General features: G+C 40.1%; 1 protein-coding gene and 1 long non-coding RNA gene across 6 annotated transcripts in view; one reads left to right on the top strand and one right to left on the bottom strand.

Annotated features, from left to right (window-relative positions):
- The window catches only part of ldb2a (LIM domain binding 2a), a 110279-nt gene that overhangs the window by 3313 nt on the left and 83876 nt on the right, over positions 1-23090 (bottom strand). Inside the window, exons 5-8 of one of the 5 annotated variants that reach the window (XM_032555119.1) lie at positions 22520-22603; positions 16467-16590; positions 14632-14685; positions 13840-13991 (exon numbers count right to left, since the gene is read on the bottom strand). In XM_032555119.1, the coding sequence (XP_032411010.1) occupies positions 13840-13991; positions 14632-14685; positions 16467-16590; positions 22520-22603 (414 nt within the window). The remainder of the gene's footprint in view (positions 1-13839; positions 13992-14631; positions 14686-16466; positions 16591-22519; positions 22604-23090) is intronic. The other 4 variants (XM_032555123.1, XM_032555122.1, XM_032555121.1 and 1 more) reach the window with 4 other exon arrangements.
- Positions 7921-8518, top strand: LOC116714507 (uncharacterized). The gene is made up of 3 exons (XR_004338069.1): positions 7921-8083; positions 8161-8362; positions 8431-8518. It is a non-coding gene; the product is annotated as an uncharacterized LOC116714507 (long non-coding RNA).

Raw genomic sequence — 23090 nt, 5'->3', positions numbered from 1 at the left:
TGTGGACACTAATATAGTGAGAGCCACATCTTTGATTTTGTAATTTCTAAGTACACAAAAATAAAAATTGTTTTAAAGAACTGTATTGTGGTTATGTTCTGGAATCAACAAGTGCAACTAGGGGGGATTTGAAATGCAAATTGAATGAAAAAAAAAAATCACACTGGAAATGAACGTGTATCTGATTTTTCTATCTAGTCTTTATTCTCAGACCATCAGAACACCAAAGGAACATTAATATACTTAGACTTTTGAAAAATACTTGCACTACTTCAATCAAATGATTATGTTCTACAAAAGATAAGAATATATTTAGCCAGCTTTAAAAAGAAATACCACAAGGTCAAAAAGACAACCGTTGACTTTTAATAGCCTTTATCATTATATCATGTTTTCTGTCTGATATATAATACCCAGTCACTGAAAGCTGTGTGTTTTCCTGCTTTAAATGCAGACCCCCCGCTTGCAGCGAAATGACAGCAAATGTGCGTGTATGTTTAGGACAAGTGCGGCTGTATCCAGTGAACCCATCCGAATGGGCGACCCCTCTCTGTGCTCCCCGTGCAAATGAAACCTTCCCATACACTGAGTGGATACCCCTGGTGCGCTGTACCCAGCCCAATCAATACTCATCATGTAAGACATATTTCACAGAGATAGCCCTCTCACCCTGGGTCATGGAAAGGAAGGACAGAGATTCATCCATTATCTACTGATATCTGTGACTCGTGTGATGTGAAGGAATCCTGATGGAGAGGGATGCCCCCCTGGAAGTGCTTGTGTTTAGTCACGTTTTTAAATTCCTCTGCAAAAATAATCCTTGCAGTGTAATTTATTATTTCAAGCACCGATCGATAAGGACCTCAATTACTGGCATATTTATTTGTGAGTTGTTGAGTCTCATCCTTTGTTGCTGCCGAGTTCTGGACCAGCTATTGTAACCTGGGAAGAAGCCGTTCAGTTAAATGGAGTGCACGCTTCAACGGCCATGTGTGTCAGCGCTGCCTGGTTGGGAGATCTCACTCTCCACAGCCGTCTCCACCACAACAAATACACAAAAATAACCCACAAACGTGCATGTGCACTGGACAGAAGCCAAGACAAACCCACCGCATAGCTGCAGCGCTGCAAACAATTCCACACCAAAAGCAGATGAATGCAGATTAACCCTGCCCGCAGTCCTGTACAAAGTAAGCATTGATGTAAACATGCACAACACACCCTGCTTCTATTCCAGTCCAAAAAACACAACAAAATGCACAAACACTTTGATGAGAATCACAACAAGGAAATCCAGTTCATGAATCCAAGCCATCTCCTCTCTGTTTCCCCCCAGCGACCACTTCTACACCCCTCTATGCCTTAATCAGGCTAATTAATTTAGGTGAGCTTTTCAACTAAATGACAATATCCACACTGATTTGTCAATTTGCATAGCTAATTAAGTCATTAGCTAAAAATGTACTGATTGCCAACAAGCCTTGCATTCACCATCTGTTCCTATGAGGAGGCCTGTCAACCTACCTCTGGCCAATTTTAGGCAACCCCCTCCTTCCCACCATCCCTCTTGAACAAAATCTCTTCGACGATAACAGCTGGTGGCTAGTCTGAGACCAGGGAGAGCTAATTGTGAGCTAATTAATACTGTCTACTTGTCTACTCATCTCGTTAGGAGTTTGCTTTCGCACTAGCAGAAGCATCAAGATCTTGAATGGGCCAACGCAGAGACAAACGCCTCCCTTCTCGCTTGATTTCACCAAGTGTTGCATCAGGATGCATTCATAGAGATTAGCAAAGGGGAGCGAGGAGGACGTATCTGCTCCTCCTCAGACCTCCAAAACAACAAGTGGAAATTTAGTGGGTTGGGACAGGATGCAAAGTTTCACTAAAGGCAGGACAACCAGATAGGTGACAGAAAATCATTTAGTCATTTATGGATTGTACTTAAAAACAACATCAGTTAAAACACAGTTATATACAGCCAAAAAGAACTCCTATTACAGCCTACTTGTAATAGGAGAAAAAAGTTTCCAAAAGTAAAAATGGCTAAACAATCCAATTAAGAGTATAATAAAATGAGCTGGCAGCATCATATTTTTGGGCATTATTGGTATGTTCTTTCACACCTATAACTGTTGTCTTTGATCACCTCTTCAGCTTCTTCTTTTTGAAAGGCCCTGTGGTTATTGGAGATGCTATATTTGAAGATAAAAACTGATATATTGGACATAAAAGGCAATCGATGGATTTTAGATCTTTCTTATTATTTGCATCTCCCATTGGCCATAAACTGATCTTTGGCATAAATGTCACAATATTTTGGACATTTATGGATACTGTAGTATGGATATGTAGTTCATTTTTTTCCAAAAAAGAACTACATTAGTAAAAAAAAAATCAACTTTTCTTTTTTAATCTTAGAACTGGCTGAACATATTTAAATTTAGCATACACATAGTGAAACTCAGACATAAATATACTCACATTTTTCTGCATTTTGACTATATCTTATCAATTTGTCCAGTAAATTCACTTTGTTTGGCCATCAACAAGATCCTGACATAATTTTAGCTCGATATTTCACAACTCTTTGGAAAAGGTCTTAAAGGTATTCCTCTGTCTTTATTATTTCATACATTTTCTACCACTGGCAGTGTAACAGATCTTATGTATTATGCTAACACTGCGTGCTTGACAGATGTTACAAGTTTAAAGGCTTTACCTTCACTTGTCTTTGCAGGCAAGTGTGCAATACAACCTCCTCAGACAATTTTTTCTCAAGTCAGTATTCTCATAGTCTATGATATTAAACTGGAAAGTGAAATTGGACTTCGAGCGTTTCCCAGTTTATGATAAACTTCCTGTGTTCTTCCAGAACTTACTAACTGATTTCCCTTCATCAGAGGTAATAGTTTGGGACAGAAATGTGGACATAATTGGCAGTTCCATCATGACGATGATCCCAAACATCCAAAATATTTTTGGAAGGCTTACATTAAGCTTGCTGAATGGCCTCCTCAGAGCTCTGACCTCAAATCTGAACATTTGTTGGCTTCACTCAAAAGCCCGATCGTTGGCAGGAAATCAACAAACAAATCAACTCTACCAATCCAACAAAGAAGAGTGGTCAAACATTCTTGCCAGACATTTTGGCTAAAAACTTTGAGAAAATCTACAAATAATAAAAAAATAGCTATGTATATATCCATTCCTTTCTTAATTAACTAAGGTTGTTTGATGTATATTTCTTACAGCCTAAAAAATAGTTAAAATCTATGATTAAAAGCTCAAAATATGTATGACATTACAGTCCGTAATGTGTGTATGCAACTGCATGTGCCACATGCAGTGCAGGTGCTTTTTTTTTTTCTTTAATTGTGATTTGATTCTAAATTAAGGCAACTTAAATCTAATGGTAAGGTAGATCTATGGATTATAAAACACGACCATTTCAACATGATTTCAGTCTCGGATGTTCCCAATGTAGACCACTAGAGGTCAGTGTTGCTCATTCTATGAATACCCTCTCCACCACCACCGGTTAACCCTCCCCTCCACCCCTTTCCAGTTGCAAGGGTCCACTCCTTATTGTTATTGGACTCACGTAGGCTTGTGTTCAGCCACAAACGAACAACTTCTCAGACAAAGACGGCAGGCGCACAACATATGTAACCAGCATGTAACAGACCGCGCTGCCCGTCTTTAAGAGTTGTGTGGATGCACGACCCAAGTGGGGATGTGTATATGTGTGTGCTTATGTGAGTAGGTGGGTAGGTAGGTGGAGGTGATGAGGAAGAGGAAGAGGGAATGGGGGTGGCTGGGGTTGGAGGTGGGGTTGGGGTGGGTGAGGGGGGGCTCAATGATGGAGCAAAGACGGAGCATGTGAAGAAGGAGGGGGGGTGAGGGTGTATACAGATATCTGCGATAATGAGAGCTGGCACAGAGCCACGCTGCCTTCCAAAGAGAAAACAATTTGCGAGTGCAGTGTGTATATGTGCATGAGATGTACATTATGTATGGGTGAGACGAAGGGAGGCAGGTAAAAGACTAGAAAAAGATGAGACAGCCCAAGAGTCTTCAGTAAATATAGACGGTCAGTGCAGAATGTTTGTAGGCAGCCCAGGGTGTAGCACATTTAATACTACTGTCCATTTAAAAGAAGAACAAAATGAATAAGTTAGTTGAAGTCAAAAACAAAATTAATTGGTCTTTCTTTTCAAACCCATATTAGAGGACTAAATTGTTCTGTATGCCAATTCTGTTCAATGACATCTCAAACATAAACCCTGTTTTTATTGAATAAAGAATAAAATGTATTCTGGTAATGTTTGGGAGAGTTAAAGAACTAGTCCGAAGTGGGAAAAACATGCAGTTCTTGGCAAAAATTGAAAAACAGAAACAGCTTTACTTAGCGTACTTTGTGTTATTTATGCAGAGGCACTGAAACCGAGCCATGACACCTTCCAAAATAGTATATTACAAAGAATTTCAAATTCTTAAATTATTCAAATTAATTGATATAACATTTAATTCACACAAGATTTAAAACAGGAGGGTACTCTGTTTAAAAATATGAACTCAAATGTTCAAGAGGTTTTTAATTATTCATCTGTGAATGTAGATACAGTCAATTAAACATTCCTGAGTTGGTATTGAAACAATATCCACCAGACGTGACAGGAAGAGCAAATGGCTAACTTAGGGTAACTTTCTACATCTTTTACACTTTATTGACTTTATTTATGTTCTTATTTAATATGTATTAAATTTATGTACTGAATGCTGAAAAATGATGTGGATGATGTGATTTTCATACCACAAAATACAGAAATTTATTGCTGACTCACATGTGCTAACATGGATGCGCTGTGGTGGCTTCCAACTTTAATTTTGATGAGGGCCCCAATTAACCTTGGACTGTCCCTGAGTCTTTGTCTGGTTCCTACATGCAGGTCTAATACAGAATCCTTGTGTTTTAAAATCCTTCCTAACAGCAGGTCACTTTTTCAGATAAACTAACAGTATATAGACTCAGTATATTTACTGTGAGACTGGGCAGACACTGTATAGAAAGCTGGTAACACTCTTAAATTTTCCATTAGGCTGAATTAGTGCTGAGGACAAAATGTACGCACATTAATGCCAACCAGTAACACCTTAACAAAAACAAATTCCCTTTATGTTTTGTATCAGCGCACTTTTTCCTGCACTGAAATGATCTGTGTAGAAGAACAGCGGAGTGCTGTGCCGGCGCGTCTACAGAACAGTAAATTGGATGCTGGGGAGTGAATGTGATACAGCATGTGTATAATGAGCATTGTGTGGAATAAAAGTAGAGCCTCTGCAGACAGCACACCCACAGCGGCATCCAATCCTCCGGGGAGGTGCCAGGCATGTGGTGAAACACTGAGCTGTTTAGGCGGCTGTTTAACCTTTAAGTACGTCAAGTAACCTTTAATACAGCCGTGTTGCCAAATCAGGCATTTTGAACCTAATACAGGTCATGAAGCTGTATGCTTGTAAAATCCATTTAAAGCCCTTCAGGATTTATTTGTTTAATCATAAAAACGATATTATTATGACAGTTTAATGCCGATATAAAATAGTTTAACCCCCTACATTAACATAAAACTTTCATATTTATTAGTAAAAACACAGAAACACAGTCAGAAATTTAATTAGAGATTAAACAAAAATGGATTTCCGATATGAATTTTTTTAATACAAAACACACATTTAAAAAGTAATCAAAATAAAAAGTTAAATAAGATTCATATTTATCACATGCCAATTTAAAAATCGAAATTACTGAATGTTTTCCCAATCATGAGAGAAGGTGTTAAAAGTTACATTCATCCCATCTTCAGCTTTATAAACAGTGAAGCTGCCTGACCAAAACTGGCCCATATATAATGTTTAAGATAATATTTATTATACATTCACACATAAACTATGTGTGTTATTTTGTAATGTCTTTCACACCTTTGTGAAAATAATAATAATAAAAAAAACAAACACATGTATAGCACCCTCCACATTTATGATCCACCAGTAAATATGTGTAAAAAAAAAACTTAAACAAATGCAACTTTTATAGCACCAACATAAATGCATATTGAAGATACTAAAATCTTAATTTGAGTCCATTTGCACAGTGGTAGAAAAAAAGATTTCACATTAAGATTTAATTATTTCTACAAAATTACAGGTGCCACAATAATTGGCAATGCCAAATAACACTGTTGGCTTGTTGGCATAGAAAGATTGCTTTGATGCAGCTTTAAATAAATATTGCCAAAACAATACATTTGAACACCATACATCTGAACTACTGCTTCAGAATTTGTCAACATACTGCTATAATATCCCACCAATGACCCAATAAAATAATTATTTCATTATTTTAATCTCACAGAAACTCGACAGGAACACTTGTAGAAGAATTAAAATATTTACACCAATAGTGAAATCTTTCTGATTAATTTGGCAAAAATAATGGTTAGTTATTTCTTCAAAGTGAAAAGTAACACTCAAATTTCACAAGTACATGTCTTGATGTTCCACAAAATCCTCTGAATTGCCTTCTGTTTAGACCCACAAAACATACTTTTCAATGCACCAACAAACATATCAAGATAAGAAACGTCATGAAAGCAATCTAAAAAGCGACTGCAATTGAAGAATTTTTTAATTTATACTTTACAGTTTTAAGTTCATCTGAGGGTCTAGGAACGTTTATTTAGTAATCAAATTCTTCACCTGAAGGAATATATATTGCCTTTGGGTGTAATACTGCATTTTATTTATATTTGAAAGTCAGATTTTTCAAGTTCTTAAGTCAGAAATACAACAAGAAAACTGTTAACTCAGAATTCTGTTTGAGTAAATCAAAGTTTGCAGAGCTTCCAATATAGCCTATGCTATACTGCAATTGCCTATGCTATACTGGGAGAAAGTTTAGCTTTATCCCAGAAGTGAGTTGAGAACAAATATAAAAAGTATTTTTCTTTCAGTCATTCTTCAAAATGGTAAATACAAGACGACATACTATTTAGGTTGACCATCATAAGTTAGAAAACACATTCACCTAAACTTCCCATATCATTGACAGATCAAAAATTGCAAAGTTTCAAACAAGTGATAAATAAGCTCTGGCAAGGACATCAATGCATCACAAGATGTAATGGTCAAAACTGGCAATTTTTTATGTGAAATAAATTAATTTGTATTTTGTGATGTGCTCAGTGTTTTTAATCAATCTTATCTCTGTTTAGTTGATTTATTTTAAGGCACAAATACATTTGACTTTTCTTGTCTTACTGAAGTAAAAATGAAAATATTGGAATTTTATATCTTTATAACACATATCACAAGTGGCTGTATTGTTAGTGAGTCATATGTTCTATTTTATAAAAATAATCCATATTAGTTTCTCAAACTTTTTTTCTTAAACATTATATCAATTTTTTTTATTTCTAAATACATCCACCTTAGAAAGCTGAAAACTCCCTTTACAGGAGTAAAGGGAGTAAACTCCCTTTACTCCCTTTAAGCAGGATGGTGCTATGCTTATGATTTCCAAGTAAAATTAACTGCTCTTGGGCAGTCTGTGAGTTTAGTGCCTTGCTCAAGGGCCTGGTCAGTGTGCTGACTGTGAGAGGGCAAAGCATGATTTCACCACCCACATTTTCCGATTCGCTTCAAAGTTCTTCTTTTATTTATAGCCCAAGGCTTTGGTCATTTGGATGAGCAACAAGGTCTCATTGCTGGTTGGTCGTTTTAAATAAACATTCTGAAAAGGCAAAGGTTTTTCTGAGAAATAAGAAAACATTTAAGAGGCAGCTGTAATGGTTGGTCACAAAGCATCCTACAAGAACAGTTACATTCTAATCTTTCACTAAAATGTTTTCCTGCTTTGATCACTGTTGGGATCCGGAGCTGTTCATCCACCAGAGGGCGCTGGAGGCCTTGTTCCATCTGAGGGCGTCTCCTGAACCACGCACCTGAAACCGTTCTGCCATCAGGAGCTGTATAACTGGAGGAGGCTGCTGACACTTCCCTGCCAGATTGTTAGCTAGTTATGGTACCGATTCACTCCAGCTCTACTCGTCCTGTTTGCTTCCTGAATTCTGATCCACCTGTGTCTCTGACCTTTTTCAGCTGATTGACCTGAGACGTGCTGAAGATAGATCCAGCCCAGGACCCCTCCGAACCTACAGCTCGGCAGCCTGCTTCTGGCAGAACAGTTCAGACTTACCTGTCCGTCCTCCAACGCCGCCGCAGCCCGCAGCCCTCCGCACCTCAAAACAGACTCCGGATTTCCCAGGTTTTTTCCCCCAGTCCTTTCTCCTTCCGATCGGAGGTAAGCTCTCAGTCAGTGCCATCTCCAAATTTCCTCGGCCCCAAACTTACCGTCTGTTTCTTCCCTAGCTGACCTGAGATCCAGTCCCAAGCGCTCCCGGATTGTTTATCTGTTTTTTCCCCCTTCCCCTTGGTTGTAATAAATCTCTTTAATCAATCTCGGCTTCTGGTGTTGTTCTGCATGTGGGCTAAGAAGTTAGACCTCAGCATGACAGAACAATCTGGCCAACAACCTAGCCCTGCGGAAACACTCCGGAAAACCTTGGAACAACAGCACACTCTCATTCAGAACCATGACGCCGCGTTGCGAGAGTTAAACAATCGTCAAGCGGAAACAAACCGCCGATTAGAGGAGATTGCAAGTTATTTGCAAGGATCTAGCTCACAGGCTTCAGCACCCGCTCCAGTTCCGGATCCACAAGCAACTTCCAGGTCTGTAGATTCGGTTCGCTCTACAGTTTCAGATTTCCGTCCGTCCCTGCCTGAAAGATTTTCTGGAGAAGTCAGCAAGTGTAGAGGATTTTTGTTTCAGTGTACCATTATCTTCAATCATTCCCCTCAGAGCTTCCTCCATGATGGAAGAAAGATTTCTTTCATTTTGTCACATCTATCAGGAAAAGCGCTAGAATGGGCCGAGGCTAGATTTCCCAACTCCGCAGATTACGGATACTCGTTTGATGACTTTTTGGAGGAGTTTAAGCAGGCTTTTAACCAGGATACAGATAAAACATCGGATTCCCGAGGTCTGCTAGAACTGAAACAGGGCAGAAGATCGGTGGCTGAGTTTGCTATTGACTTCAGGATTAAGGCAGCAGCTTCAGGTTGGGGACAGACGGCTCTCAAAAGCGCATATTTCCATGCATTAAACGACTCGATAAAAGATGAGTTAGCGGTTTTAGATGAGCCTAAGACCCTGGAGGAACTGATAAACCTCACCATCCGGTTGGATAATAGGCTACGCTCCAGAAATAGGGAAAGAGCCAAGAGTTGCCACCCGTTTGTGAGATCATGTTCTGACAGAACCAGTAACTCTGCTTTTCCATCTTCAGAACCAGCCGAAACGGAGCCGATGCAGATCGGGAGTACTCGGCTTTCCCCGGAAGAAAGACTAAGAAGGTTCAAAGAGAACCTCTGTCTGTACTGCGGTGAATCTGGACATCGCATCTCCACCTGCCCCTCCAAGGCAAAAGCCGTGGTCCGCCAGAGGAAATGAGGAGACTGGCGGACCATCTACAATCTGGAAATTCTCCTCGTCTGCTGCTACCAGCTACACTGTTCACTGATGATCAATCATTGACGTTATCCGCCATGATAGATTCTGGTTGTGAGAAAAATTTAATCGATTCAAACTTAGTCCGGCAACTAGACATAGATACCTATCCGTTAGCCACACCCCTCAGAGTTGCAGCGTTAGACGGCAAGGAACTACCTGACATCACACACCAAACTAAGCCGTTGGATTTCCTGGTTTCAGGTAACCATCGTGAAACATTATCATTTTTTGTCTTCCCGGCTGCCAACTCACCTGTTGTCCTGGGCTTCGATTGGCTTTTTCTTCATAACCCCAGAATAAATTGGTCTAAGAGGCATATTGAATCCTGGTCTATTTCCTGTCACTCCACCTGCCTCCGCTCTGCCGTGCCGACGGGTCAGTCACCGGCAAACCGGCAGGAGGCGGACCCACCCGATCTCGCTACTCTCCCTCCAGACTACCATGACTTAGCCCCTGTGTTCAGTAAGGCTAGTGCTCTCTCTCTACCTCCGCATCGCCCATATGACTGCGCCATAGATCTCCTACCTGGAGCGCCTCTGCCCAACAGTCGGCTGTATAATATCTCCAAACCAGAAAGGGAAAGTATGGAGACCTACATTAATGAGTCACTAGCCGCAGGAATAATTCGCCCCTCGTCTTCTCCGCTCGGGGCGGGGTTTTTCTTCGTGGGCAAAAAAGATGGTTCCCTTCGACCCTGTATAGATTACCGGGGGTTAAATCAGATCACCATCAAGAATAAGTACCCGCTACCTCTCCTAGCTTCAGCGTTTGAACCGGTTCAGGAAGCTACTGTCTTCACTAAATTAGATCTTAGAAACGCTTATCACCTTCTCAGGATCCGGGAGGGTGATGAGTGGAAAACCGCCTTTAAGACACCTCTGGGCCATTTCGAATATTTAGTGATGCCTTTCGGCCTGTCAAACGCACCTGCCTGTTTCCAAGCCTTAGTTAATGACGTTTTGAGAGATTTTTTGAACATTTTCGTTTTTGTTTATCTTGATGACATATTGATCTATTCCAGGACTCTGTCAGAACATAAGAGACATGTAAGATTTGTTCTCCAGCGACTGCTGGAGAATAAATTGTTTGTAAAGGCTGAGAAGTGCGAATTTCACCGCCCATCAGTCACCTTCCTGGGATTCGTGCTCGAGGGCGGACAGGTAAGACCATCGGAGGAGAAGATCAAAGCTGTTCTAGACTGGCCAACCCCAGAGAATAGAAAACAACTTCAACGATTTCTGGGGTTTGCAAATTTCTATCGGAGGTTCATCAGGAACTATAGTCAGACAGCCCAACCCTTGACTGCTTTAACCTCAGTTAAGAGATCCTTCCACTGGTCCCCCGAAGCAGAAACGGCTTTTAAAAAGCTGAAGACTCGGTTTGCTAATGCTCCTATCCTCATTCAGCCGGACATCACGAAACAGTTCATCCTAGAGGTAGACGCTTCGGACTCAGGAGTCGGAGCTGTGCTTTCTCAGCGTTTCGAATCTGACCAAAAGACTCACCCCTGTGCCTTTTTCTCTCGTAGACTCTCCCCTGCTGAAAGGAACTACGATGTTGGAGACAGAGAACTTCTCGCCATCAAATTAGCCTTGGAGGAATGGAGACATTGGCTGGAGGGCGCAGAGCATCCCATTTTGGTCTGGACAGACCATAAGAATCTGTCATACCTTCAATCCGCCAAAAGACACAATCCCCGTCAGTCCCGCTGGTCTCTTTTCTTTTCCCGTTTCAACCTGTCCATCACGTACCGACCTGGGTCCAAAAACATTAAACCAGACGCTCTGTCCCGACTATACTCTACTGAAGAGTCTGAGACACCAGCCAATGTGCTGCCCCCCAGTTGTACAGTTGCGTCAGTTTCCTGGGAGGTTTCCGACATCATAGAACACGCACTGTTGTCCGAGCCGGACCCTGGTACAGGGCCGCCCAACCGTACGTATGTTCCATCTTCAGTCAGAGCTAGGTTAATTAATTGGATGCATACAACAAAATTCTCAGCCCATCCTGGAACCAGTAGAACCATAGCCTTAATTTCCTGTCGTTTTTGGTGGCCATCACTACACAAAGATGTTAAAGAATTTGTCTTGGCCTGCTCAGTTTGTGCCCGAAACAAATCATCTCATCAGCCCCCTTCTGGTCTGCTTCAACCTCTGCCCATCCCCAAACGACCCTGGTCGCACATTGCTATTGATTTTGTTACTGGGTTACCTGTATCCAATGGAATGACCACCATTTTCACTGTGGTGGATCGCTTTTCCAAAGCCTGCCACCTCATTCCGCTAAGAAAACTGCCCACGTCTCTGCAGACCGCTCAGCTCTTGGTTAAACACGTTTTCAAACTGCATGGCATTCCGCAGGAGATCCTATCGGACAGGGGACCACAATTCACCGCTCAGGTATGGAAACACTTTTGTGCCGCCTTGGAAGCTAAAGTCTGTCTATCTTCTGGTTATCACCCTCAGTCGAACGGACAAACCGAGCGCATGAATCAAGAACTCGAGTCAACACTCAGATGCCTCACCTCCACCAACCCCACTGACTGGAGCCAGTTCCTGCATTGGGCTGAGTATGCACACAACGCTCACGTCTCATCAGCTACCGGTCTCTCTCCTTTTGAGGTCTCCTTAGGGTACCAGCCTCCATTGTTTCCGGCGGATGAGAAGGAGCTTGCCGTTACATCGGTCCAGCACCACATTCGCCGCTGTCGTTCCATTTGGCGGAACACTGTCACAGCACTAAATCGTTCTTCTGAACGGAACCGCCGTTTCGCTGATCGGAGGAGACGTCCTGCTCCTGACTACGCACCTGGTCAACAAGTTTGGTTGTCCACCAGGAACATCCCACTGAAATCCATGACCAAGAAGTTGTCTCCTCGTTTTATTGGCCCATACAAGATCGAGTCCGTCATCAGTTCTACTGCTGTCCGGTTACGTCTGCCTTCTTCTCTCCGTATCCACCCCACGTTCCACGTCTCGCAGATCAAGCCTGTTCTGACCAGCTCGCTGTGCCCTCCGTCCGGGCCCCCTCCACCCCCCCGGGAGATTGATGGGCATCCTGCTTACACCGTCCGCCGGATCGTGGACTCCCGTCGACAGGGCCGGGGTTGGCGGTACCTGGTCGACTGGGAGGGCTACGGTCCGGAGGATCGGATGTGGGTTCCTGGTTCTTTTATTTTAGATCCTTCTTTGATTTCTGATTATCGTTCCTCCCTGCCTTCCTCGGTTGGACCGCCAGGTGGCGGTCGTTGAGGGGGGGGTACTGTTGGGATCCGGAGCTGTTCATCCACCAGAGGGCGCTGGAGGCCTTGTTCCATCTGAGGGCGTCTCCTGAACCACGCACCTGAAACCGTTCTGCCATCAGGAGCTGTATAACTGGAGGAGGCTGCTGACACTTCCCTGCCAGATTGTTAGCTAGTTATGGTACCGATTCACTCCAGCTCTACTCGTCCTGTTTGCTTCCTGAATTCTGATCCACCTGTGTCTCTGACCTTTTTCAGCTGATTGACCTGAGACGTGCTGAAGATAGATCCAGCCCAGGACCCCTCCGAACCTACAGCTCGGCAGCCTGCTTCTGGCAGAACAGTTCAGACTTACCTGTCCGTCCTCCAACGCCGCCGCAGCCCGCAGCCCTCCGCACCTCAAAACAGACTCCGGATTTCCCAGGTTTTTCCCCCAGTCCTTTCTCCTTCCGATCGGAGGTAAGCTCTCAGTCAGTGCCATCTCCAAATTTCCTCGGCCCCAAACTTACCGTCTGTTTCTTCCCTAGCTGACCTGAGATCCAGTCCCAAGCGCTCCCGGATTGTTTATCTGTTTTTTCCCCCTTCCCCTTGGTTGTAATAAATCTCTTTAATCAATCTCGGCTTCTGGTGTTGTTCTGCATGTGGGCTAAGAAGTTAGACCTCAGCATGACAATCACTTTTATTTTGTCCCATTTTATTTCATTTTATATACCTCTTTTTTATTTTTATTTTTATTTTTTTTTACAGTTTTAAAGCTTTTTCTTTCATTTGTACAAATAAATTAAACCATACTATCTGAAATGCCATTAGGAATTTCTGGTGCTTGTTTGGAACCCTGCAAACATTCATTTGCAGCTACAGAAACCAATTACAGCTCCTTTCTAAGATGCTTTGAAGAAAAGTGACTGCTAAATGGCTCTATGTAAATAAAAGAGGAGGCAAACCGAGAGGAGCTGATGCTTACAGGTACCTGACTGGAGAGGCTGAAGTTGGTGGCGGGGCTGCGCTTCTTGCTGGCGGCGGTGCCCACGCTGCTGTTGGCGCTGCTGGCTGAGTTCTTCCGTTTCCTCCTCTTCGTGGTTGTCTGTCGGGCAGGCTCAGCTTTGGCGCGACCAGCAAAGAGAAACAGAGGCCATGCCAAGAACATAATGCATACAGACGGAGACAAGGTGTAGGAGTGTGCACAGTGTGTACAATTTGCAGGTGAGATCATGCAAACTTCTTCCCAGTGCTTGTACACTGAAAACACATGCAGACAGAAGATGCAAATCCACAGACATGTTACACAGATAAGAGCCTCTATTAAACAAGGATGCATGCTTTATCTTCAGAGGTGAAACCACACAAGCATTAACATCTCCAAACACATGCAGCTATAAGAAAGAACCTCTGCTTCATTTACATAAATGCTCAACTATAGACCTTGAAGTTGCATCAATGTGATGCAACTTCTTCAAAAGCAAAAGCAAGACTGAAAGAAGAAACACAACCATTCAACTTATTGAAATCTAACTAGCATTAACACTGAGTTTTTATTATTTCTATTGAGAATCGGTGATTAATAGCTCTAATTACAAGTTGTAGCCAAGTTCTCACATGCAATAAACATTCAACACATAATTTTGACATCAGGCAGGTGAGAATACATGATAAGCTTGAACATGAAAATGCATTTCAGTCCATTCAAGCGAGCAAGAGAAATAATGCTGCTTTCTTGAAAAACAACGGACAGTTGATGTTATTAGAGAGAAGATACCTTTTTTGTGATTTGTGGGAAATATTTCCGTTTTGAAGTTCTGTGGGTGTCCAGCTGAAACCGGAGCCAAAATTAGTTGTGTTGGTTAAACAGACAGAAATATATCAGATGGTATAACAGAGAATTGTTAATAACATCGCTGGGTAACGCAACATACATTAAATAGAATGTGAAGTCAATCTATAAGTGAAATAATTAGAATTACAAGGTTACCCAGGTAAGTAGTTCAGTTTGTTCCTTTACCCCTGACAGTTTCACTAACTTTTGTTAAAGAATATATGTAGTGCACAATTTATGAATACAAGGTTTTGCAAATTCTTCCGGTATTTGTTAGAAAGCATTATTCCGTTTAATCTCAAGAGAAGACAAGAAAATCCTGCTGCGATTTTCAGTCAGATGTCTGAAAGTTAAATAAATTTTCTGAGGTTTCTGTCTAATCATGCTCTCATATTCAGTTATAATAATCATAGACTCATAACACAAACAGCACTATAAGTCAGAACCCAAAAACAAAGCAAATTTTATCCGCATCTTATCTCGTTTGATTTTAAAAAAAATTTGACAGACGTGTTTGTTTATGAAAAAAATAAAAAATAAAAAGGCTGCTATTGTGAGGGACAATCATTTGTGTTATCCCACTGGTTTCCTCTGATGCTGAGCCTGTGACGCACAAAAATCGCTTCCATTTCCACCAAAAGAACTTATCAGAGCATAAATACACCCGTGGCTTCCTTCCTGCCAAAATCCCAACCTGTTTTCAAGCTGGAGAAGAATCGCAGGAAAAGTGGAACAACATCACCAACAAGGAAAACCCTCATTTCAGCTAAACTGCAAAGATTGTGCAACAGATGTGTCAACATGTAAATGAATGAGAAAGAGTAACCTCTTTGTAAAGGGTCAACACTGTGAAGAGTAATTTTTAAATAAAAAGCTGCATATTACCATAACGCTTGCATAGAGCAGAGAAGAATTCTGATCTGCTTTTGCTCTTTTACCATGTGCACAAATAACTATCAATTCAGCCAGGAGCCTTTATTATATTCATAAAATGCTTTCCTTTTTCTCTCTCCCTCTGACTCTGTTTTTTCTTTTCTTTGAAGAATGTCGTGGACACTAGGGAGCCTCTGTCCGGGGAGCTGGATCTGCGAGTTTGATTACACTCGGCACTCTTAATTAAAGTTACACAGGTCTGAGTCAAAGGCTTTTTGACTGGTGTTGGTTTTTAAAGACATCTCGTCACGCCTCGCTAAGCATTGCTGTAATTTGCAGGCACTCCAATGTGTCCCAAAAAAAAAGAAAAAAAAAAAAAAGGCCCCGGCTTACTCCCTCTCCGGCTTAAGACCGCGCAGCCAATTTAAGCTCAGTACTTTTCAGAAACCAGCCTGCAAACATCAATCAAGGGCGCCTGAGAGGCCTGTTAAAGATTGGCAGGGTTGAGATTCAAGAGGCAACCCTGAATTCTGATGATTTTATATACCTGACAGGCAAAAAATATATTTCAGGAATTAGGATGTATAATGGCAAATTTGGGAACATAAATGATGCAATAAAACGCACTCTGAGTGAAAATATTCCTGCACAGTGATGGATGGAGTGGAATTAAAAGCTGTTTAAACGGAAGAATAAACTCAAAAGCTCAGTAGAGGGAGCAATTACCTCTCAGTATTCTTTATGAGGAACCAGCTGTTTATAATGATGGTTACTTCAGCCCCATTAGGACTCACTTTTATTGTATTAAATATTCAGGAAAACAAAACAGAATTTAAGAGTTTTGCTGAAAGAAACAGCTCTTTCAGGGTTTCAGTAGAAGGAAACACTATGCATTATGTATTTACCTGGTGGTGCTACCATTCTCTGCCATTTTTGGAACAGACATGTCTTGAGACAGTCCCGAGGACTGAGGTTGTAGGTCTTGTGCCTCGACATGAGCTCCTGCATGGGCTCCAAGATGACGCACAACTGCAGACACGGCGAGACAAAGTAGAAGCTCAATGAAAGCAGAAAACAGCATCGCCAATTTATTTAAACTATATAAAATTCTCTACCGTGGTTTTTTTTTTTTTTACTGCTGATGCTGCTCCTGTCATGATAACCCAAAACCAGAATAGGTTGAGTTTGTTGCTCAATTAATCACTCGCTCACTGACGTCTAAGTGGTTAATTAGGAAGTAAACTTATTTTTAAAGGCAGTTTAGCAAAATAGCTTTAACTTTTTATATCAAAGTGCTTCTGGAAGAACCAAAGACAAACTTCAGATTTATTCATTTATACCTTTCCTCCCATTTTGACATTTACAAACACAGAATTCGTTATAATTTATCGGAATATAATGAGACAGATCAACAGTGAAGTCAAGTAAAAACAATGCATGGTTTTCAATATTTTTTGGCAAAGAAAGCTCTAAAAAAGTTTTCAGCACTTATATATTTAGTTTCTGGTTGTAACATGACAAGATGTGAAAAGTTTAAGCAGTAATACCTTTATAGGCCACTCTGTATTTAGTGACCCCCAGGCTTATACCCCTCTAACAGATGTGACAAAAATATTAAATTAAGTTTAATTTGTACTTCAGTAGAATAATCTCACACTGAAAATGTTAAGAAAGTCCAGCCTTTAAATTCACAACATCTATTAATCAATCAATTCAATCAACCTATATTTACACAGCACTTTATGCACCCAAACAGACCAAATGTAAAGCGCTCAATATGTTCACAGAATAAAACATGACCCAAACAAAATCATACATAATTTAACAGGCAAGAAGAGAACAGCTAAAAAAGAAAAAGAAAGGACCTTTATAAGAACTACATAAGAATTTCTGATCAAATACAATTAAGTTAAAAACATGGATTCTTAAAAGGAACTTAAAATAACTGAAATTGTCTGCTGTCCTTCCAAAAGGAGAAGATTGTTCCACAGTTTGGGAGCAACAGAAAAAACTATGTGTAATAATAAGATTACTGTAATAATGTTTTTGTCATTTATACTTTAGTTGTTGTTTTAAAAATTAATCAAAAGATATTTAATTCGCAATCCTTGATTTCTGCTTTCCTGAGTGATAAATGTGATACTCTTCAAAATGGGAAAGACAAGAGATAATGTTATTTAAGTAAGCCAGAATGTGTTGGGAAGTAGGTACAGGAAAATTTGTTCATCTAAACTTGCCCGTATAATAAAACGTTTAAAACAACTGGAATGTTGGGAAACAAGGCTGGATGAGGACTCATATTTATCTTGCCATCAGATGCAGCGAGGACAATGAAAAAGGAGATAAAAGTAACCTCCACAGCCCCCTGTTAGAAAACTACATCTAACAGCCACCATGTCTCCATAACAACTATTTATTTTAAAGCTTTAGTACACATCTTTAGCAACAGGGCCGATAACTGTGGAGGCCACTGTATTCATCAACACACATTTCTGTCTTTAGAACAGAAACCACAGAGAACAGCTCGTCCCGCCCACCCTGCGCCTCATAACGTTCCCGCATTGAAACAGCACGAGTAAAATATTCATTCTGAAGAGAACCATAAATCTCTGGTGACCAGCTTTGAGAGGAATCGGGGGTCAGCCTGTCATCTTAAATACATCAGCATCGGCTTATCCGCAAACATCTGGATAACATTACAAGTCAGTTATACCGCTGTGTTCGGCAGCTGGAATCATCCAGATATGTGTTGGACAAGTCAGTAAAGAGACTCAGAGGATTTTATCATACTCCAGGTAGATTCCCAGTTTACCTGTTTAAGTAAGCAGAGGGAATATTAACATCAAAGGTGGTATTGTATGCTTTTAATTTATAAAACAGTTTTCATCTCAAAAAAAGGAACGTCATAAAGGTCACCTGGTGAAATTGCATAGCATGTAATATCAGTTTCCTTCTTTCCTTCCTCTCTTTCTCAGCATCAACAGGAGGAGGAGCGGAATGATCGTTTGTTGAAATGGCTTCAAACAACCAACATTTATGTTCCGTATTATTGGGAAGAAGCTGCAAATGTTTTAGGGAGGGGGACCCTTGTGGGTGGATGTGCTCACCAAACGTTTGACTTCATCGCTTGACTCCAAATCTGTATCCTATTATCTGTAAATGTTGGCTATGCAGAGTTTTTCCATTACAGTGTCTATTACCACAAATGTTTAAGTTCTTTTAGTGTTTCTGTGGTCTATTAGGAGGATCTAAACAGCTACAAATGACTCAAACAAGCAAATTTGTCAAGATTTTTTCTCTTTGTCAAGCACCAGGTTTGTAGTGTTTTTTTATTAAATGTAAAAACACCAGTGCTCTCAACCCTCCACTGTCATGAGTTATACATCATCATAATTTCTTCCTCATTTTTATTTGTGGATAATTATGTTGTTACACTGGAAAACACATTGCTTAAGAACACCTACAAAAACTGTTCATTTCAAAATTGCATCCATACCATACCCTTCCATACTAGAGTTATGGACCTGTTAATGGGTGTCTCAAAATTTTTCCCATTTAAGTTCAATTGCTTTCCAGACTAATAAGAGTTTTGGTTCTTTTAAGGATGCTTGTATTGTTTAAGCATAAAAACTCACTCTGACTTTATGGCAGATATTTCTACAATGATCAGAGTTTAATTATACAGAGGATCCATGCCTATTTGCTCCTCAGTATTTGCAGATATTTCTATGGAATGTGCCTCCAAATTATAGCTATTTGTGGATTCTTTTCTGAGCAGATAGCTAAAATATATTTTTCTGCATTCAATAGCAGCCGACATAGTTTTATTAACCCACCAACACCACAGTGTAATTAGTTTAAGAAATCTAGCTGGGAAGTTTGGATATCTATTTCTTTAAGAGGGAAATAAACCATAGCAACTGTCTGAGTTAGTAAAACTGGAACTCTACCAAAGAATTCACCTGCTTGGCAAGTTTAAAAGCACCTCCAAAGTTCACACCGATGTTTTTGACATTTGAGTGAAAATAAAGGTAAATAAAGTCAAAGCTTTAGTCAGTGTTATTTTGTTTAAAGCGTTAATGGTCATCCAGGATTTGACCCAGTCTAATCTGTCAAACAAAGAATAAGGGGATAAAAAGAAAAAGGCCTAAGACAGAACCCTGGGGAATCCTAGAAGTGATGGGAACAGCTGAAGAGGAAAACTGCCCAACATGAACTGAGAAGCTCCAGTTAAGTATGACCTAAATCATGAAAAGACTGTGGTCCTTATAAACTGCTGTAAATGAGACAACCGGTTACGAAGAAGACGTGTTGGGGTGTGTATTGTTGTGTATTAATTCCAAATTGATGGGGAAGCCTGTCAAAACTTAAGTTGATTTAAAAGTACATTCTCTAGAAACCTGTACAGTAAGGGCAGTTTACAAACGAGATAAAAGGCTGTTAAAACAGAAGGATCAAACTTTCAAGTAGGATTGAAACAACTGTAGACAATGGGAAACAAAAAATACAAATATTTTTACATAGTTTATCTTTTTCTTACCTATTCAGACCTGATTAATACTTCAATTAAATTATCAACTTTTCCACACTTCCCAGGGCTGATTGACTTGGCCAGTGCAGTTTCCTAACAGCTGAGTGTGAACTACTCTAATGTGTCCACATAGTTGCTGTCTCCTAATCAGATTGTAATGTAAGGTCAAAATTGCTGCAGTGACGGTAGGCGTGGGTTTACTAAGTTGCTCAAGGGCACTCTCATAGTCATTATGGAAAGAAAAGGAGACTGTTAATCATCCGTTGCATGCTCAAATGATCTCATCTGACCTTCAGCATCCCACCACTGCTACTTTTCTGATGTCACTTCTAATCAGCGGGTTGTTTCCTTCTTGAAACGGTCTGTACAGTGAAATAAAAAGAAACCTTTACAGAAGACATGTATTAAGTACAATCCACCCACAGCTATTTGTAAATCAGTGTTGGAGGCTTTTATGCAACCTGCGTTGCAACATTAAGAGTCCAAGCAGAAATGATAGATGTTCTCCAGTTCTTAAAACAGTCGATCTAACAGCGGCGAAGTCAGCTGCTTAAGTCAAATTACCCTACGTGAACACAGCAATGTTTGCTCCTTTTTTCTCAGCTGGTATGTTGGTTCTGTTTGGATGCTACACCACTAGAGGAAAAGTGAGCATCCCTGTGGCAGACTAATCCAGTGTTCTCCTCTGATGGTTCCCTCCTGACATAGTAATATCCCTCCCCGGCTCAGCCAACAAGCCCTGGCTCTCTGCCTGAAAACAAGGGCTATTTTCAGGCTGAATAGTAGGAAGCCAGCAGCTCTAATACATGGAAAGGCTTAAACACTACAAATGAAAAAAAAAAAGATGTGTGTGTTTGTTGGGGTGTGTGTGTGAGTTTGAGAGGGAGGGAAGGCAAGTTGTAGCCCCTTTGGCCAGGAAGCCGTCACTCTCTCTTGGAAGGATTGATAAATGCTGGGAAAGGCCATTTCCAAAAGAACATTATTACTAGTTTAATTTGAAGAAAAGGAATATTTTACATTGACAACCTCAGATAAGAATGATGAAAAACATAATTCATAGAATGTGAGACTAAACTATACAGTGGTGGTTTCCAAACTGAAGAGTCTGACCTCAAGATGGATCTAAAGCAGTGCAAAAAAGAAAGTTAATTGTATTATTTTAGTCTATTATTTTTTTGATATTCTTCCAACTTCAACTCAGTGGAGATTAATCTAGGCTTTAGAAGTATTGTTCAGGATCTTCCATGATAACAGAATTAAAACAATATTTAAAATAGTGTAAAAGTTTATTCTAAGAAAGATTGCTAGTTCTGAATTCATCAGACAAGGATTTCTGTGGGATATATGAGGCATCATGAGTCACACTGAGACAGTTTAGACACCTTAACCTCACCCATTAAATACAAGTTTTCAGCACTCAAGGCACAAACACCATTTTATTTCTTGAGTGCTGACCGCGTGAATCACCAAAATAAAGGAGCAGAAAGAAAACCGTCAGTTTGTAATTAAAGAAGCTTGAATTACGCATTCTCCCATTTAGCCATGCTGGAGTTGCCTTCTGTATAGAAAATTTTTTGTTATAGAACAACAGCAAAAAAAAAAAAAGAATAAAATAAAACCCATCCTGCTCCCTCGCTCCTTCTCTGTGTGTTTTTCTTCACTCGGCTATAATAAGCTGCGAAGGTGCCGTACTCTGATTCGCGCCATTTCACAATTATGAGTCTCAACAGGGAGCGTTCATTAATGTTATGCTAATTTTCTGTATCCAATTAATTCTTTCCTCTCCCCGTTTCTCTCCTCTTGTTCCCCCGTTTGGAAATTGTACCTGTCAGTCAACTGTGGTGTTGGAAAAACACAAACAAAACCCGCTGAAATCATCACTAATGCATTCAGCAAGCTTATATCCTAAATTACTACATGTTAAAATGCAGAGAAAAGTATGTGCATTTATAAAGTTAAACAATATTATTTCTTTATATGTACACAAACAAGTGTGGAAAAACCCGAGAGTAATAAAGCCTTTACCTTTAATTGGAGCAGAAAACTGACAAAAATTTTTTGCAAATTTAAGCTAAAAAAGCAAGTGAGAAGAGAACAAAAAAATAACACATGCATTCAAACCTGCAAATACAAAATTTCTGAATAAAAATTATGACTTGACTGCAGAGCATGTAATGTTTTCTGACAAGAAGCATATTACAAATAAAGAAGCATGAACATTCTGCACAATAAAAACACTATGCTATCTAGACATGCTACTTAATTAGAAATTATGAGCAACATCATTTTTCTATGTATGGATATCAGATAACAATAGCACCTTGGCGTGCATCAGGAGTGACAGAAACTAAACCAAAAGCAGAATGACATTCTGAGAGACAGCCCTCCCAAAACACACACACAGAAATTCATACGCAAGGCACTTACCCTGAGGTAGTTGAGGGTGAAGTTGGTCAAGCCCATGCGCGTGATGTTTTTGGACAGTTGTTCCAGCACCTGAGGGTCTTGCGCCTAAAATAAGGAGCACATAAATAAAATAAGGAGATTTATGTATATTTTAGCCCATATTATATTCTGCTGGACAATTGTTAGGTTCATTAGTATATATATATTTGAGGTATTTGATTTTTATTTAGAATTTTCGCAAATTTCTAGCAGCATTTGTTGTTGTTGGTTTTTTAACAAGATTTGAAATTGCTGAGTGTAGGTTTGTCGTGCCACAGTTTCAGAGTGCATTGAATAAATGACAAGATACAGAAAGATGTAGCCCAAAGAATAGAAAAAATAAAAAGCACTGGTTTCAATCATTTTGCTTTGTACTTTTATGAAGAACATATAAAGCATAGCAAGATGGTTAATTTGCATGAAGCACAAAATAATTAAGAAAACAACCACAAAAAAACTAATAAATAAATCTTAGTACTCCAGCAATTATATTGAATGTTTTGGAGAAAAGGAAATATTTTTGAAAAGTTTTTTCTTAAAAAAGTAAAAAATG

Source organism: Xiphophorus hellerii, chromosome 23, assembly GCF_003331165.1.
Source record: "Xiphophorus hellerii strain 12219 chromosome 23, Xiphophorus_hellerii-4.1, whole genome shotgun sequence".
Taxonomy (NCBI): domain Eukaryota; kingdom Metazoa; phylum Chordata; class Actinopteri; order Cyprinodontiformes; family Poeciliidae; genus Xiphophorus; species Xiphophorus hellerii.
The sequence above is the reverse complement of the archived record's forward strand: the minus strand, read 5'-3'. Positions and strand labels throughout refer to the sequence as shown.